Source organism: Musca vetustissima, unplaced genomic scaffold (genome assembly GCF_032173495.1).
Source record: "Musca vetustissima isolate MV318-11 ecotype Yass unplaced genomic scaffold, APGP_CSIRO_Mvet_v1 utg14179, whole genome shotgun sequence".
NCBI lineage: Eukaryota > Metazoa > Arthropoda > Insecta > Diptera > Muscidae > Musca > Musca vetustissima.
Genome location: NW_026885448.1, coordinates 44,767 through 64,771, shown reverse-complemented (window position 1 = coordinate 64,771; position 20,005 = coordinate 44,767). Strand labels below are relative to the sequence as shown.

Here is a 20,005-nt window from a genome sequence, read left to right as displayed (position 1 = left end):
AATCTCTATTTAAAAGTGGATTCTCTCAAATAAGTGTGGTTTCTATTCAAAACTTGATCGATAACAACATTTACTATTCAAAACTTAAACGATGAGAAGAATATCTATTGAAAAGTGGATCGATTCTCTCAAAATATGAATCGATAACATGATCTTATGTTGAAAACATAGACGATAAGTAAACCAAACGAATTTTTTTCTATTGAAAATCGAATCGATAACACAGTCGATAGATCGATAATAGGGTTGTCAACAAATTTCATTATCGATAACAATATTTTCTGTTGAAAATTGAACCGATAATAAGGTTTTCTATTTGAAACCATATCGATTATAAGGTTCTGTGCTAAAAACTGAATCGATAAAACGATTTTATGTCGAAAACTGAATCGATAACAAGGTTTTCTATTGCAATATGGGCCGATAACAAGATTTTTAGTGGAAAATATATCGATCTCTATAATTTTGTGTAAAAACCACGAACGATGACTATAAAACTTGATTTGTAAATAAAAATTTGTATAATGAAAAGTTGATCGATAACAAGATGTTCCATTGCAATATGGACCGATAACAAGATTTTTTTAGTATAAAATCGATATAATTTATTTTAAAAAACCATGATCGATTATTATAATTTCTGTTTACAACTTAACAAAGAAGATAATATCGATAACAAATCGAAATTATCTTCGATAACGAAAAAGATAATATCGATAACAAATCGATATTATCTTCGATAACAAAGAAGATAATATCGATAACAACGTTTTTTTATATTATTAATAGTAATATCATCCTTAGAAAAATAATCGATAACAAAGTTTCCAACTAAAAATATTATCGATAACAACGTTTTTATTGTAGAAAATATTATCGACTATGGTAGTATGGAAAACTTGAATTTTTATAGAAAATATTATTGAAAAAATCGTTAATACATTTTTTATCGATAATAAGAATTTTTATCATCCAGCGAAACACTATCGATAACAGTTGTTTCTATTGCAAATATTATCGATAACAATGTATTTTACAGAAAATATTATAGATACAATTTTTTTATTACAGAAAATATTATCGATAAATTTTTTATTACAGAAAATATTATCGACTTTATTATAGAAAATATTATCGATATTAGAGATAAAATATTTGTTCGATAATCGATTATTTGTCCACACAAAATTATCGATAAAAATATTTTCTAGTAATTTTTTTAGCACAATCTTTTGAGATACAATGTATATGGGAATTTTTCATAAAATTTTTTCGATAATTGTTATCGAAATATTTCGATAACTCTCCTAAAGAAAAAATCGATAAAAAATTTTATTTCAAGAAAATAGTCTTTATATCAAAATTACCAACAAAATCGTAAAATTTTGAAAATAAAAGAAAAAACCAACTAAACAAATAGTATTGCCTACCTTGAGGCGTAAGCGAATCGAACCGAAAAACCAAAGCATAACAAAAAGGCGCAAAAAATTACAACACAAGCATATTTGAAGAGATAATGAAAATTGTCACTCGAAGGTAGGTGACTGTTGGTAGGTGTGAGAGTGAGAGTGGGTGGGTGAGAGAATGCAAGAAATGCAAATATGGTTGCACAGAAGATTAATTAAAAAGAAGAAGAAGGAGGAAAGAAAATGAAAGAAAGAAAAATAGAACAGAATTAAAAACCAATGAAAGAACAAGTGCTTAAGTAATAGCTCTGAACAATTGCGGAACCGTGTTCAACCTTGAGGGTTATGTGTCTAAATTCTTTTTTTTTGGTTTGAAATTTGTTTTTGTTGTTTGTAAGCAAAAAATTAGTCACTCACCTCACTACGAGTGAGTATCGGTTTTTTACGTTGCAAAAATGAGGACTTCTTCTTGTGGCTGGTGGTGGTGGTCGAGGTGCCGACACTGCCGGTGGGTGTTAGACAACCGCCAGCACCATGCGAATACGGATATAGGCTTGAGGTTGACGATATTGAGCCGGAGCCCATTTGGTCCGCCGCCAATGAACCGTGCGACAGTGTCGTAGAGGCAATATTGTCTGCTGCGGCGGAGGTGTGGCTGCTAGGCGGCAAAGGCAATGCTAAAGGTTTGAGCGTATGCTGGGAACTGCTGGATGGTGACGATGATGAAATGGCGCCAATGACATTACTCGTGGAGGACGTGGACGAGACGACAACACCAACATCACTCTGAAATTTATTGGTATGATAATGATGATGAGAGGTGGTGGAGGAGGACATTTGTTGTTGTGGTAGATTGTTCCTGCTACTGCAGGCTGGGGGAACACTGCCTATGTGATAGGAACAAATTCTACTGTTACAGCAGGCAGAGGTCGTGGTGGTGGTGCAGGACGATGACGACAACGACGACGACCCCTCATAGTGGCCATGCTGCAGTGGCTGGGCCTGCTGATGGAGGTGGTGGGGATGATGCAGGTGCGTGTGCGGTTGGTGGTAGGGATGGTGTTGTGTCGAGGTAGGTGAATTCAAATTATTGGGTAATGATTTGGTGGTTGGTTGCTGCTGTGGCGCCTGGGTATAAATGGTGGGTGGGGTGCGCCGTGACGACCGTGTAGCCGAGGCAAAGAATTTCGGATGTAACGAACGTACAGGTGAGAGGGGTCTTGCGGGTGGTGGTTTAACATTACTGCCACCACTTGCATGATACTGTGGCAGTGGTGGTGATAGGGATGAGGGCGAGGATAGTGGATAAGCGGTGGTAAGCGTTGATGTAATGGAGGCTAATGTCTGGTGAGGTGAGGTGAGGTGATGGGTCGGCAGCACAAATAGGTGTGAAAGGGTAATTAGTTGGAAATCGGAGGTGAAGGTTTTGGAGGTGATTGAAGGTTAAGGTTGTGTGGGTGAGGGTGGGTTTTTGGTGTGTGTTTGAAATGGTGTATATCAAAAGGCGTTTAGTGGGAAAATGTGTGAAAATAGAAAGAGAAGAGGAGTAGGAGGGAGAAATAGAACATAGATCCCAATAGTATACAAAATGGAGAAAAAATATATAGAGGAGAGAAATAGTTATTACAACAAAATAACAACAACAAATTTAGTTACATTTAGTATTACTTTGAGGTCAACTAGATATATTGTTAGGGGGTTTATAGTTGTTGTTGTACAAGATACAAGATGAGAGTAAGAAAGGGAAAAGGAGGGGGAAAATCTAAGGAGGGCACTACAAAGAATTTAAAATCTTTTTTTATATTTAAAAATTGGAAAAAATCTAAGGCAGTGCATACTTTTAGGCGTATGCACCAAAAATTTTTGATGCATACTTTTAGGGATACAATTTATATTTCATCCAAAAAAGGGAAAAAGGATAAGGAAAATCTAAGGAGGGCACTACAAAGAATTTCAAATCTATTTTTCGTAATTAAAAATTTGAAAAAAAAACTAAGGCAGTGCATACTTTTAGGCGCTCAATTAGAAAATGTATATATTAGTGCATACTTTTAGGGATACAATTTATATTTCATTCATGCATATAATACGATATACCAAAGGGTAAGAGAGGGAGGAAGGTGACTAAAAAAGATCGATTTAAAAATTTTTCAAAAAAAAAAAAAAAATGGAAAAAAATCTAAGTGCATCAATTTAGACTCTAAATTGAAAAATGATTATATAGGTGCATACTTTTAGGCATATGATTTATATTTCATGCATAGAATACAAAGAGGTCAAAGCTGGGGAGGAAGGGTGCCAGGAAAGATTGACTAAACAACTGTTAAAAGTTTTTAAAGGGCCTTAACAAAAGCGTGGATTTTATAAAAATATTTTTTGGAGGCCTTAACAAAGGCGTGGATTTTTTTAAAAATATTTTTTCGAGGATCTAGGCAAGGCGTGGATTTTTTTTAAAAATATTTTTTCGAGGATCTAGGCAAGGCGTGGATTTTTTTTTAAAATATTTTTTCGAGGATCTAGGCAAGGCGTGGATTTTTTATATGTACCAAATATATATACCAAAACATGGTCCGATATGTGCGACAGAAACAAAATCGTTGTGGACAAAAACAAATGTCTAACATAGAGATCTCATGTAGGCAGAATACATTCGAAATTTTTCTAGAGTTACTGGGTGTTGTAGAGGTTGATCTTCTAAATGCCGAAGTTCTCTTGAGATCTCCAAAAAATGCTAGGGCTACAGGCCCATGTGGAGGTCTTTAAAACACAGCAGGTTTTGTGGAGATATCCTATAGACAGAAAACATTCGAAATTCTTCTAGAACTACATAGAAGAACGATCTTGTAGAGGGCAGAAATTCTCTAGAGGTTTCCTAGGACCAACAGGATCTTGTGAGATCTCCAACAAATTCTAGGGCTACAGGGCCTTATGGAGGTCTTCAAAACACAGCAGGTTTTGTGGAGAAATCTTCTAGAGTTACTGGGTATTGTAGATCTTCTAAACGCCGAAGTTCTCTTGAGATCTCCAAAAAATGCTAGGGCTACAGGCCCATGTGGAGGTCTTCAAAACACAGCAGGTTTTGTGGATATATCATATAGACAGAAAACATTCGAAATTCTTCTAGAATTACATGGTCTAGTAGAGGTTGGTCGTCTAAACGCAGAAATTCTCTAGAGGTTTCCTAGGACCAACAGGATCTTGTGGAGTTAATTTCCTAGAAAAGGAAATTAACTGCTACTAATTTTTTATAGAGTCTTTTAGAGGTCTTTTAGAGTATTGAAATGGTTTGTAGAGTTCTCTGGAGCTTTTCTACGGATACGACATTTATAAAATTCGATTCCGATTCAAATATTGCTACCGATATCTTTCACCGAATTCTCGAAAAATCTGCCAATTTGGTTTAAATTTTTTAGGAAATTAGGTGTATGATATTCTGGTAAACAGTGATCCAAATTTGATCAGAATCGGTTCAGATTTTCATAGAGCCCCCATATAGATTTTACACCGATTTTGCTATAAATCTGAAAATTTTTCGATGATTTTTGAGAATTTGGTACACAGATAATTATTTTGGTATTCTTCAAATGTGGTCCAAATTATATAAAAATCGCTTAAAGTTTCTCTATAGCCCCCCATATATATCATACACCGATGTGACTATAAAACCGACATTTTTTCACCGATTTCTTTGAAATTTAGCATACCGTAATTTTGTAACATTAGTAAAATGTATACAAAATTTGATAAAAATCGGTTCGGATTCCACTATAGTCCCCATTTATATCTTATACTTATTTGGCAATAAATCCGAGAATTATATTCCGATCACTACGAAATTTTGTGTATGAGATTTTTTTTTCAGAATTCTTTAAAAGTGTAACAAATTTTCTTAAAAAGTGTAACAAATTTTCTTAAATTACTAAGGTTGTACTAAATTTGATAAAAATCGGTTCAAATTTTACTATAGCCCCCATATATATTTTATACCGATTTTGCGATAAATCCGACAATTATATTTCGATAACTGCGAAATTTTGTATATGCGATTTATTCAGAGTTGTTTAAAAGCGTAAAAAATTTGATTAAAATCGGTTCAGACTTTACTATAGCCCCCATATATATCTTACACCGATTTGCCCATAGATCCGACAATTGTATTCGAATCACTATGAAATTTTGTGTATGAGATTTTTTCGATATTCTTTAAAAGTGTAACAAATTTGATTAAAATCGGTTCAGATTCCACTATAGCCCCCATATGGGCCTATCACCGATTTGCATATAAATCAGACAATTTGACGTCGATTTCTTTGAAATTTAGCACAACGTAATATTTCAACATTGGTAAGGTGTATACTAAATTTTATAAAAATCTGTTCAGATTTGACTATAGCCCCCATATATATCTCAAACCGATTTGGCTATAAATCCGACAATTATATTCCGATCGCTACGAAATTTTGTATATGAGATTTATTCGGAGTTCTTTAAAAGCTGATCGAATTTTATAAAATTCGGTTCAGTTTTTTCTATACCTCCCATATAGATCTATTACCGATTTGCATATAAATCCGACAATTTGACGTCGATTTTATTGATTTTATTTTTATTTTATTTAGCACAGCGTCATATTTTAACAATAGTAAGTTGTATACTAAATTTGATAGAAATAGGTTCAGATTTGACTATAGCCCCCATATGTATCTTACACCGATTTGACTATAGATCAGACAATTATATTCCAATCATTACGAAATTTTGTGTATGAGATTTTTTCGATATTCTTTAAAAGTGTAACAAATTTGGTTGAAATCGATTTAGAATTTACTATAGCCCCCATATGGGCCTATCACCGATTCGCATATAAATTCGACAATTTGATGCCGATTTCTTTGACATTTAGTACAACGTCATATTTTAACATTAGTAAGGTGTATATTAACTTTGATAAAAATCGGTTCAGATTTTACTATAGTTACCATATGGGTCTATCACCGATTTGCATATAAATTCGACAATTTGATGCCGATTTCTTTGAAATTTGGCACAGCGTCCTATTTTAATATTTGTAAATTGTATACAAAATCTGATAAAAATCGGTTCAGATTTGACTATAGCCCCCATATATATCTTACACCGATTTGGCCATAGATCCGATAATTATATTCCGATCGCTATGAAATTTTGTGTATGTGATTTTTTCGGAGTTCTTTAAAAGCTGAACAAATTTGATTAAAATCGGTTCAGATATGACTATATCTCCCATATGGGTCTATCACCGATTCCCATATAAATTCGACAATTTTATGCCGATTTCTTTGAAATTTGGCACAGCGTCCTATTTTAATATTTGTAAATTGTATACAAAATTTGATAGAAATCGGTTCAGATTTTACTATAGCCCCCATAATATCTTACACCGATTCGGGCATAAAACCGATCATTTTGTACCGATCTCTTTGAAATTTGATATGTGGAAGTATTTTGGCAAATCTCTGAGGTGTAGAAAATTTTATGAAATTCCTTTACGATTTCGTAATGGTCCCCATATACACCTTTCAGCGAATTGTCGATAAATCGGACAATTTTACTTCGAATATTGGTAATGGGATCTCTGAGGTATATTTTGATCCATTTCTGTTATCACTGAATGCCATCTATTGCCTATTGTTAGGCGTTGTGACTATAAAAGAAACAATAGTTGACATTTATGACATTTGGGAATTATGAAAATGTTAATTGTCATTTTTCAAATTTAGGCCTAAATATTAATCATTATCCTCCATTAGCAAGAGAGAGAGAGAGTGAGAGAGAGAGATAGATAGAGGAAATGAGAATTTACAAAAATTACCCCCATAAAGAAATATTAGCATACTTTTGGGAGATCTGATTTTATAAGACAATAGATTATAATTATGGACAAGAAATATTTATGTTAAATACACCCACGAATAAAATCTAGAAATACTATTAATAACAAAAACTAACGAAGGAGAAGAATATGAAATGTCAAGAACGAAAAAAAATGAAATGTCAAAAAAGGTCCCGTTAATTTGTTAGCCAAGTCAAATGTCATTGTCATTGTGTCTGTGTTAACAATGACATCAACTTCAATTTATTTTATAATAATGGTGATGATGATTTCATCATTATCTGTTGAGGGAAAGCGTAATAGAAGAGAAGAAGGGGAGGGGGAGAATAAGGAATATGTGTCATAAAATAGAAAAAACTGAAACTGATGACAAAGCTATAAACTACAAACTAGAAACAAGAAAAAACAAATAATGGAAAAAACTAGACAAGTTGTAAAGTAAATGACTGCTCATATTGAGTAGGGGAAACCTTGCACTTCCCCCCCTCCCCTCCCTTCACCATCCGAGTTCATTTTAAAGTAACTGGAGAATATTGTCATAAATCAAATTACAAATCTGTGAGAGAGAGGAAATATGTAAAAGAAGAACAAAATGCAGAGAAGAAGAAGCATACGATAACCTGAACTGAAACTACTGTGAAAATGTGAAGGTTGCTATTGTATGGGTGTGTGAAGGAAACATGGGGTCATATTCCATGTTATCGATATAGAAAAAAAATAAATAAATGAACAACAAGAGAAAGATCAATTAAAAATAAAATTAGAAAATAACACACACACAGAAAAAAAAAAAATGATGATGACAACAACTGTGACAAATAACCCTGAAATGGAGACCACAGAGTGAATAACAAGGAACAAATGGGAAAATGGAAAATTGTTAATTCTGGTTAGGAAAAGAAAAAAATGAAATTGGACCTAATTTTTATAAGATTCGCCAAATAAAAATTTTACAAATAAGAAATTTTACAGAAATTGGAGAAAATTTGTCGGATTAATAGCCAAATCGGTGTTGGGTGTATATGGGGGCTAAAGTGAAATTTTCAATCGATTTTGATCAAACTTGCTATATATTTGAAGAATACTAAGAAATCCATATATACCGAATTTCGTAGGAATCGGAGCAAAAATGTCGGATTTATTCGAAAATCGGTGAAAGATATATATGGGGGCTATAGTAAAATCTGAACCGATTTCTATGAAATTTAATATAAATTTGAAGAACGTCAAGAAATCCCCATGTAAAAAAAATTATAATGATCGAATTATAATTGTCGGATATATGGTCAAATCGGTGTAAGATATATATGGGGGCTATAGTAAAATCTGAACCGATTTCTATAAAATTTAATACCCATTTGAAGAATGTCAAGAAATACCCATGTACTAAATTTCATAAAGATCGGAGTATAACTGGCGGATCTATGGCCAAATTGGTATTAGATATATAGGGGGTTGGCTATAGTCAAATTTCAACCGATTTTTATAAAATTTTTTATACACCTAACAAATGTTAAATTATGACATTGTGTCAAATATCAAAGAAATCGGAGTGAAAATGTCCGACTTATAACCAAATCGTTGTTGGATATATATGGGGGTTATAGTCAAATCTCAACCGATTTTTATAAAATTTTGTATACACCTTATACATCTTAAAATATGACGTTGTCTCAAATTTCGTAGGATTCGGTGTGAAATTGTTAGATTTATAAGCGGATCGGTTATAGATCTATATGGAGGCTATAGTAAAATCTGAATAGATTTTTATGAACTTTTTTATACACCTTACTAATGTTATAATATAACGTTGTGCTAAATTTCAAGGAAATCGAAGTCAAATTGTCCGATTTATAGGTAAATCGGAGTGAGATATATATGGGAGCTAGAGAAAAATCTGAATAGATTTTTATAAAAATGTCTATACACTTGAATATTATTAAAATATAACGTTGTGCCAAATTTCATTGAAATCAGGGTAAAACTGTCGGATAAACAAATCGGTTATAGATCTATATAGGGGGGCTATAGTAAAATCGGATCCGATTTTAACCAAATTTGGTACATACTTTACTAATGTTAAAATAAGACGTTTTACTAAATTTCAAAGGAATTTACGTCCAATTCTCGGATTTATGTGCGAATCGGTGATAGACCCATATGGGGGCTATAGTAAATTCTGAACAGATTTTAACCAAATTTGATACACTTTTAAAGAATTCCGAAAACATCTTATACACAAAAGTTGTTAGTGATCGGACTATAATTGTCGGATCTATAGCCAAATTCGGTGTAAGATATATATGGAGGACGTAGTAAAATCGGAAGCGATTTCTACCAAATTTTATGGCCATATCGGGCTATATCAAAATTTGAACCAATTTTAATCAAATTTAGTACACTTTTGACTAACATTAAAATATTACAATATGCCAAATTTCATAGATATCGGTGTATAAATGTCGGATTTATAACAAAATCGGTGTAAGATATATATGGGAGCTATATCGAAATCTGAACCGATTGTGATGAAATTTGGTAAATATTTGATATATCTCATAAAACCATCGTATACCAAATTTCATAGAGATCGGACTGATATTGTTCGATTTATGGCCAAATCGAAGAATATATAGGATAGCTATATCCAAATCTGATCCGATTTATATCAAATTTGGTACACATTTTTCTAATATCGAAAAATTCATACACACAAAATTTCGTGAAAATCGGTGTAGAATTTTCGGATTTATAGATAAATCGGTGAAAAATATATAGAGAGGATATATCGAAATCTGAACCGATTATTAAGAAATTTTGTATATTTTTGAAATATCTCCGAAAACCATCGTATACCAAATTTCTTAAAGTTCAGAATGATATTGTCCGATTTATGGCCAAATCGGTGAAAAATATATAGGGCAGCTATATCGAAATTTGATCCGATGTTTATCAAATATGGTATACATTTCACTAAAATCAAAAAATTAATACACACAAAATTTCGTGAAAATCGGTGTATAATTTTCGGATTTATAGCCAAGTCGGTGAAAAATATATAGGGGAGCTATATCGAAATCTGACCCGATTTTGATAAATTTTTGTATATTTATGAAATATCTCAGAAAACCGTTGTATAATGAATTTCATAGAGATTGGCTGATATTTGTCTGATTTAGCGCCAAATCGGTGAAGAATATATGGGGTAGCTATATCCGAATATGATCCGAATTTTATCAAATTTGGTACATAATTTATTGATGCCGAAAAACTTGTACTCACTTAATTTCGTAAATATTGATGCAGGATTTTCGGATTTATAGCCAAATCGTTGAAAAATATATATGACAGCTATATCGAAATTTGAACCGATTTTGATGAAATTTGAGTTATCTCATAAAACCATCGTATACCAAATTTCATGAAGTCCGGAGTCATATTTTCCGATTTATGGCCAAATCGGTCAAAATTATATAAGGTAGATATATCCGAATCTGATCCGATTTTCATCAAATTTGGTTCATTATTTAATGATATCAAAAACTCCTATGTACCAAATTTTGTGAATATCGGAAAAAGATTTGTAGATTAATAGCCAAATCGGTGAAAAATATATAGGGGAGCTATATGGAAATCTGAACCGATTTTTACCAAATAGTATACACATTAGAATTATTTCATAAAAGCATCGTATACCAAATTTAATGGAGATCGGATAGCATTTTAAGGATTTATCATCAAATCGGTGAAAAATATATAGGGAAGCTACATCGAATTTTGAACCGATGTTGATAATATTTTATAAACATTTGGAGGAGGTTAAAAATGTTCCCTGTACCAAATTTCGTAATGATCGGAATGTATTTTGTCGTATTTATAGGCAAATCGCTTTAAAATATATATAGCAACAATATCGAAATCTGAATCGATCTAAATTAAATTTAGTTCACTTTCGAAGAATCTTGAAAAATCACCACGTGCCAAATTTAGTTCTCATAGAATCCAAATTACCGGATAGAGGTTTCTGAGGCTTTAGGAAATTCCCAATATAATTTTTTTCCAATAAAAAATTGAAAATTTTCAATTTTCATTTCAATACCAAAATTGAATCCAATATTTCTAAAAATGTCCTTAAAATTTTTTCCTTGACACAATTCATTTCCCAAAAGGATTCACACAACTGGAAACGAAATTCTTATCGTGACATCAATCGGTTAACCATCAAATTCACCCTCCAACACAATTGAATACGCACCATTCACACACACACACTCAGTTAGTCAGTCACAAGATGTGAGGGATTGTGATTGACTAACTGAGTGATTTAGTCACTCACTTTTGAAGTCATCGAGATATGGACCACCACGAGGATGAGCATGAGGAGGAGCAGTAGTAAACAATTAACAACAAACGAAAGAAAAGACAACCAAAGAACAAAAAATCGCATTCCATGGACCAAAGCGGCCAGATGTCAATCTCTGATGGCCATAGAGCAGAGATAACTGGTCGTTCATGTCTGCCATGCTACGTCATCCATCCGAAAGAACTGAAACCAACCAAGAGTACCAACATCAATTGAAATTAGATTTTTGCCTCGGTGATTGCTTTCTTCAACTGCATTGTTTTCAATTCCAGGAATGCGTGTGTTTTTGAGAGAATGTCTGTCTGTCTGTCTCTTTTGGTGTGTGTGTGAGTGGATAAACAAAAACAATAAAAAAAAACCTTAAACCATCAAAAAAAAACAACAAAAATAAGTGGAGTAGAGTGGAAGTGGGTGGTGCAGGACAGCTATAATCACTGCTGGCTGGCTTGGGGAAAAAATATTCGGACTTTAACTGCCAAACCACTAATTGAATGCGATATGGGGGAGGGTGGGAAGCAAGGGGAGAAGGGAAGTAGAGGATGAAAAAAAAAATAATTTAGTTGGCGAGAAGAAAAAAATTAGTCGAGGGATTAAAAAAATCCCTTGAGGGTCCATAAAAATCGATTTACGCATTTCCGTCCGTCCGTCCATGTATTTTTGTGAACAAACTACAGGTCGCATTTACAATCCGATTTGGATGAAATTTGGCATAGATCAGTTATTTGGCCCAAGGACGAACCGTATTGAAATTGGGAAAAATCGGTTCAGATTTTGATATAGCTCACATATATATTTTCGTCCAATTTAATGTAAATGGTGCACCAAAGTCCCTATATATCTTTAGATTTGCACGAAATTTGGCACAGCGTAAAGAATTAAGTCTAGAATGATGTGTGTTAAGTTTACCGAAAATCGGTTCAGATTTAGATATAGCTCCCATATATCTTTCCGTCCGATTTAATGTAAATGGTCCACCAAAGTCCCTATGTATCTCTAGATTTGCATGAAATTTGGCACATCATAATGAATTAGGTCTATAATGATGTGTGTTAAGTTTCGTGAAAATCGGTTCAGATTTAGATATAGGTCCCATATATATTTTCGTCCGATTTAATGTAAATGGTGCACCAAAGTCCCTTAGTATTTTTCAATTTGCACGAAATTTGGCACAACGTAATGAATTAGATATAGAATGATGTGTGTTAAGTTTACCGAAAATCGGTTAAGATTTAGATATAGCTCCCATATATATTTTTGTCCGATTTAATGTAAATGATGCACCAAAGCCCCTTAATATCTTTCAATTTGCCCGAAATTTGGCACAGCCTAATGATTTAGGTCTAGAATGATGTGTGCTAAGTTTCCTTAAAATCGGTTCAGATTTAGATATGGCTCCCATATATATTTTCGTCCGATTTAAGGTATATGGTGTACCAAAGTCCCTATATAGCTTTCGATTTGCACGAAATTTGGCACAGCATAATGAATTAGGTCTAGAATGATGTGTGCGAAGTTTCGTGAAAATCGGTTCAGATTTAGATATAGCTCCCACATATATTTTTGACCGATTTAAGGTAAACCGGGGCACCAAAGTCCCTATATATCTTTCGATTTGCACGAAATTTGGCACAGCGTAATGAATTAGATCTAGAATGATGTGTGTTAAGTTTCCTGAAAATCGGTTCAGATTTAGATATAGCTCCCATATATATTTTCGTCCGATTTTAGGAATATGGTGTACCAAAGCCCCTTAATATCTTTCAATTTGCCCGAAATTTGGCACAGCGTAATGGAATAGGTCTAGAATGATGTGTGTTAAGTTTCCTGAAAATCGCTTCCGATTTAGATATAGCTCCCATATATATTTTCTACCGATTTAAGGTATATGGTGTACCAAAGTCCCTTAGTATCATTCGATTTGCACGAAATTTGGCACAGCGTAATGAAATAGGTCTAGAATGATGTGTGTTAAGTTTCGTGAAAATCGGTTCAGATTTAGATATAGCTTCTGTATCTGACCAAATGAAAAATTTAGTATCGGTTGCAGAATGAAATGTTTATGAATCCAATTTCATTTTACTGGACCTTTAAAAATTCGACGTTTGTTAGGATGTGTTGAATATACCCAACGTGGTGAAGGGTATCATATAGTCGGCCCCGTCCGACTTTACTACTTTCCTTACTGGTTTAAATCCAAGCATTGTGTGGATCTTTAAAAATATTTTTTTTAAATATTCTTCTTCTTTTGTCAGCTTGAAATAATATTTCCTATCCCAATGTATCCTTCAAGAAAAACTATCCCTCATAGTTGCTTTATTTTTCTGTATTTCCAAGAATTTCCAATCTCCATAAAAATCCTAAAATACACAATTTTGCCAAAAAACTTTAACAATTAGAATATTTTTAATTGGCAAATAACCCTTCCCCTTGCATTATTTCAAACAAAACAAACAGAAACGAATTTGAAAACAATAAAACTTTGTGAGGAAAACTATTAAAAAATAGAAAAAAATACTGTGCATTGTTTTGTTTCTCAGTATTTCATAGTGAACTTAAACTATCAGATTCATAAAGTTTTGCTAGTCACCCATCAGCAACATCATTGTTGCAAATAAGCAATGACGATGATGAGGAGAGGGGTAGGGAGCGAGTACAAAAAATAAAATTTAAACTTTTGTGCAATTGAGTTGCACAAAATTTTCAGCAATACAAAGTTGTGTTTAGTAAAGAAGTTATAATCAGGTGAACTACTGAATCGGAAGGCACGCTACAGGCACTTTTTTAATTTATTAAGAGGGTTATTGGAGCAATTATATAATCTTAAGGTCCCTATCCACCAAATCATGGTAAAACAATACAAATATTCCACTTAGTTTGAAAGTTATGCCACCAGGAAAGTAGTGCGCAAAACTACCCAAAAAAGCGAACATTTTGGGTAATTGTGTAATTTGTAAGATAGCTCCGGTATTTGATGGGCTATATGGATAAAGGTTATACCGATTTAAAGGTTTGACCTTCCTCTTTCCGAATAACATAAAAATATTCCAATAAATTTATTTGGAAGTAGCAATTGGGTCCATGGAGAGAAATGCCCACTTTCATCTTGTCAGAAGCTAAAAGTTACTAAATTGAGTTTTCTAAATTTTTAGGAGGAATTTTTAACGGAATGTCATTATATAGGTATTTAATATAAATCTTGAGGTCCGTAGCAATTAAATAAAACTTGAATCAACAAAATATGTCAATCCGTTCAGAAGTTATGGTTCTGAGAAAATGGTGCGCAAAATTTTTAGAATAATTGCAAATTTTGGGTAATTGTGCAGATTTTAAAATATCTTCGGCAGTTGGTGAGCTATATTGACAAAAGCTATATTAATTTAAAGGCTCGACCTTCCTCTTTCCGAATAACATAAAAATATTCCAATAAATTTATTTGGAAGTAGCAATTGGGTCCATGGAGAGAAATGTTCAATTTCACCTTGACAGAAGCCTAAAGTCACTAAATTAAATTTTCTTAAATTTTAGGAGGAATTTTTAAAAGAATGTTATTAATATATATTTACTATAAATATAAGTCTATACCAACAAAATAAAACATAAATCAATAAAATATGTCAATCTGTTTAGAAGTTATGACCTCTAGAACATAGTACGCAAATTTTTAGAATAATTGCAAATTTTCGGTATGTGTCCAATTTTTCAAATATCTTCGGTAGTTGGTAGGCTATATTAAGAAAAGCGATACTGATTGAAAGGTTTGATCTTTCTCTTTACAAAAATTTTCAAATTATTCCAATACATTAAGTCGGAAGTAGGAATATGATCCTTGGAAAGGAATGTTCAATTTCACCTTGACAGAAGCCTAAAGTCACTAAATTCAGTTTTCTTAAATTTAAGGAGAAATTGTTAAATAAATGTTATTACATAGGTCTTTACTATAAATCGTGAGGCCTATACTAATAAAATAAATCATAAGTCAATAAAATATGTTGATTCGTTCAGAAGATATGGTCCGGAGAAAATTATGCGCAAAATTTTTAGAATAATTGGAAATTTTGGGTAGCTATGCAATTTTTCAAATATCGTCGGTAGTTGGTGGGCTATATAAACAAAAATTATACTGATTGAAAGTTCGGACAGTTCTTTTTCCAAATATTGTCAAAATATACCAATAAAATTGATCGGATATACCAATATGATTCACCGAACAAAGTGTTCAATTTTACCCACATGAAAGATAAAATCTCTTTATATAGAGAAATTAGAAATTTTGGGTAATAGTGCACATTTTGCCATAACCCTAGTATTTGAGGAGCTACATTGACAAAATTTATACGGATGTATAGACAAGCTCTTCCTCTTCCTAAATCTAGTTAAATTATTGCAATAAAATCTATCAAAATTACCATTATGGCCTATGTAACATAATGCCTATGTCTACCAATATACAAGGTACAATAACTCAAAACATATTTCTTTAATTTAGAGAACTGTTCTGTGAAAGTGTAAAACCCTGTAGATCTTTTTAGTAAATTTTGAGGTCTATAGCAATTAAATAAAATTAAAATCATGAAAATATACCGCTCCGTTTAAAAGTTATGACGCCGAGAACATGGTGCGCAATAATGTCTGAGAAATCGATAAATTTGGGTATTTGTTGTATTTTTATTGAATTTTGAGAATGATTTTATTAAATTGAATTTCTTTATTGTGTAGTTTATAAATTCTTGAGGTCCATAGCTTCCAAATAACGTAAAAATCATAAAAATATACCGAGTAGTTTCGAAGTTATCGACCTGCAGAAGTGATGCGCAAAAAAATACAAAATAGTGGCAAATTTTGCGTTCATGATAAATAGCCCCATAGTTTTGGTATTTAGCGGGATATGTTGATAAATGATGTATCAATTTAAATATTTGATCTTCCTCTATCTAAACGTAGTCAACTTGTTCCGAAGAAATTGATTGGAAGTGCGATTATGACCCTTGGAGCCAAGTGCTCATGTTTCCTCTTTTGCAAGGCTCATACATGCATTTTATTTTTTTGTTTGAATTTTATAATGATTTTGTTAAATATAAGTTGTATATTTTTTTATCTATAAAATCTTGAGGACCATACCTTTCAAATAATGTAAAAATCATAAAAATATACCTAGTAGTTTCGAAGTTATGACCCATTAAATATGTTACGCAAAAAATTGGAAAATATTAAAGATTTTTGAGACTTTTGTAAATCGAACAATACTTTAGGTATTTGTTTTGTTATACTGACGTATGATATATCATTTTAAAGGTGAGATGTTACTCTTCAAGAAATCACATAATTAGATTCGAAATTATCCGTATAGTTATTATTTATGGGGCTTTGAAATCAAATTTTAGCTCCCATTAACATCAGAGCGTATAAATGTCGATACCACTCATACGCACCCATTTTCAAAGCGAATTTTAATAATGAGTTTGTTAAATAGAATATCTATATTTTTTCGTTTATTAATTCTTGAGGTCCCTACCTTTCAAATAGCGTAAAAATCATAAAAATATACCGAGTAGTTTCGAAGTTATGCCCGCTTAAATATGTTACACAAAATATGGGGAAAAATTGAAGATTTTTGAGACTTTTGTAAATGGAGAAATATTTTAAGTATTTGTTTGGTTATACTGACATATGATATACCATTTTAAAGGGGAGATTTTGTACTTTAAGAAAACACACAATTAGGTCCGAAATTATCCGAATATCTATTAATTATGAGTCTTTGAAATCTAATTTAAGGTCTCATTAACATCAGAGCGTATACGTTTTGTCACCACTCATACGCACCCATTTTCAATGCAATAATCAAGGAATTTATTATTTTTTGTTGGTGCTACGTAGGGTACACACACATAACATTCATAAACACACACACACATACGTACCCAGGAACATTGTGTGTATGTGACAAATACTTAAAATAACAATGAACGAAAAATTCTATTTCTTCGTTATTTCTTCTTCAAGAATTCTATGTTGTGAAAGAAATGTGACTTTGTTGGTGTGTGTGCGTGAGGAACTATAAAGATGCTATTGTTCTGTGGTGGTGTTGGTGTGATATCTTTTGGTTTTCGCTTACAACTTTGTTGTATTGTTTCCTAAGTGAAGAAAAAAACTTGTATGTCTTCAGTGTGAGTGAATGCGTGCAAGTACCATTAAACTACTATTGAGCGAACAGAACTGAGCAACATAACAGAATTCCAGAAGTGGAAATCTATTGAAAAATCTACCGGAATAAAAAACAAAACTTAAACTAAAATAAATCAAAGAAGTCACGTTCACATAATACAGAGATATACAAATAATATTGCATTTCAGTGCCAGGGTATTTACACTACACGGAAATTGGAGGGCGTGTGAGGGTGGAGGAGAAAATCAAATAAATAATCATCAGAAGAGAGCAATGCACTTTGAGATAAGGTTTACGGAACTGGAGAAGCGATAGTGGCATGCAAAATAATATATAAAAATTAAAAGTATTTATTTTTTAATTTAAAAAAAAACATATTTTGGATTGGATTTTTCTAATAAAAAAATATATTTTATTGGTGAACAATTGGTTACGATTTGCTTCTAATGGGGATTTCTTTTGCTGCACATTGCTCTAACACTAATATGTTGATTCTATTCACATACATCTAAATATTGTGTTTATTTTTTTTTTTTATAAAAATTTCAAAACTTACAGTATTGGAATTTTTTGCATGATTGCAAACCATCTCCGATTCCAAGCCATCTAAATGGGTAAGACTTTTGGATTTTAACTGGAAAGGGAAAAACGGAAGAAGAAGAAAAATAATTAATTTTTTGTTATATGAAATGTAATAATAAAAAAATAAAAATTGTAAAATAAATAAAAAATATCTGAAAACATAAAATTGATTACGAATTAAAAATCAATACTAATTTTTTTAATAAAAAGTTAACACAAGGCGTGGATTTTTATACCCTTCACCACACTGTGGTAGGTTATTATGTCTTTGTGCATATTTTTGTAACAGGCAAAAGGAAACGATATAGTCACTTGGCTCCTTTTGAGAATATTCATAGAATCACTTTCTCAGTCGATTTACACATGTCCGTCTTTCTTTCCGTCCGTCTGTCCGTCCATGTATTTTTGTGAACAAAGTACAGGTCGCATTTATGATCCGATTTGATTGAAATTTGGCATAGGTCACTTATTTGGCCCAAGGATGAACCCTATTGAAATTGGGAAAACTCGGTTCAGATTTAGATATAGCTCCCATATATATTTTCATCCGATTTAAGGCTAATGGTGTACCAACGTCCCTATAAATTTTTCGAAATGCACGAAATTTGGCACAGCGTAATGAAATAGGTATAGAATGATGTGTGTTAAGTTTCCTGAAAATCGGTTCAGATTTAGATATAGCTCCCATATATAGTTTCGTCCGATTTTAGGTAAATGAATCACCGAAGTCCCTATACATCTTTAGATTTGCACGAAATTTGGCACAGAGTAATGAATTAGGTTTAGAATGATGCGTGTTAAGTTTCGTGAAAATCGGTTCAGATTTAGATATAGCTCCCATATATAGTCTCGTCCGATTTTACATAAATGCTGCGCCAAACTCTTAATGTTTGTCCGATTAACACGAAATTTTGCACAACGTATCAAATTGAGACTTGAATGTCGTTCTTGGGTTTTGCTGAAATTGGTGCAGATGCAGCCATAGTTTCCACATGTATTTCGAATGGTTGTCTGATTAGAATTAAATTTTGAACAGTGCGGCGTACCGAATAGCTTGTATCAATTTTGTTATAAATCGTTTTCCACAACTTTTTCCCATCGTACACAGACGACTCTAAATCTGCCCGAATGAAATGAAAATTTAACATAGGTTGCAGAAAGACATGAGTATGTTCCGCCGATGCAACATTGACATACAATTGTAAGGATACATATGTACCATATATACCCAAAATGGTGAAGAGTATCATATAGTCGGCCCAGTCCGACTTTACTACTTTCCTTACTGGTTTAAAAAATATTTTTGAAGGTCCTACACAAGGTGTGGATTTTTTAAAAAATATTTTTTTCAAATAAATAATAAATTCAAGGAAATCTATGCCTAGTGCGTATGATTATTATTAATTCATCATATAATTGGGGCGTATGATTATTGTTTTGTAATTTCTTTTTATTTCCAATACTCATACGCCCATTAGAATGCACTATTGAATTGAACATACATACAAATTTAGTTTCATAAATATTTTAATTCCATATTTTATGCAAACCTTGAAGCAATTTCGTAAATCGCATTAACACTCCCTCTCCAGAATACAAATTTAATGCAAAAAAGA

At 32.4% G+C, this 20,005-nt stretch overlaps 1 protein-coding gene across 1 annotated transcript in view; it reads right to left on the bottom strand.

The window, feature by feature from the left end:
• Positions 1–1,823: 1,823 nt before the first annotated feature.
• LOC133332719 (serine-rich adhesin for platelets-like) overlaps positions 1,824–20,005 on the bottom strand; it is a gene marked incomplete at its 3' end in the record, with an annotated part of 49,669 nt that continues 31,487 nt past the window's right edge. Inside the window, exons 2-3 of the mRNA XM_061541095.1 lie at positions 18,364–18,441; positions 1,824–2,750 (exon numbers count right to left, since the gene is read on the bottom strand). Of these exons, the coding sequence (XP_061397079.1) occupies positions 1,824–2,750; positions 18,364–18,441 (1,005 nt within the window). The remainder of the gene's footprint in view (positions 2,751–18,363; positions 18,442–20,005) is intronic.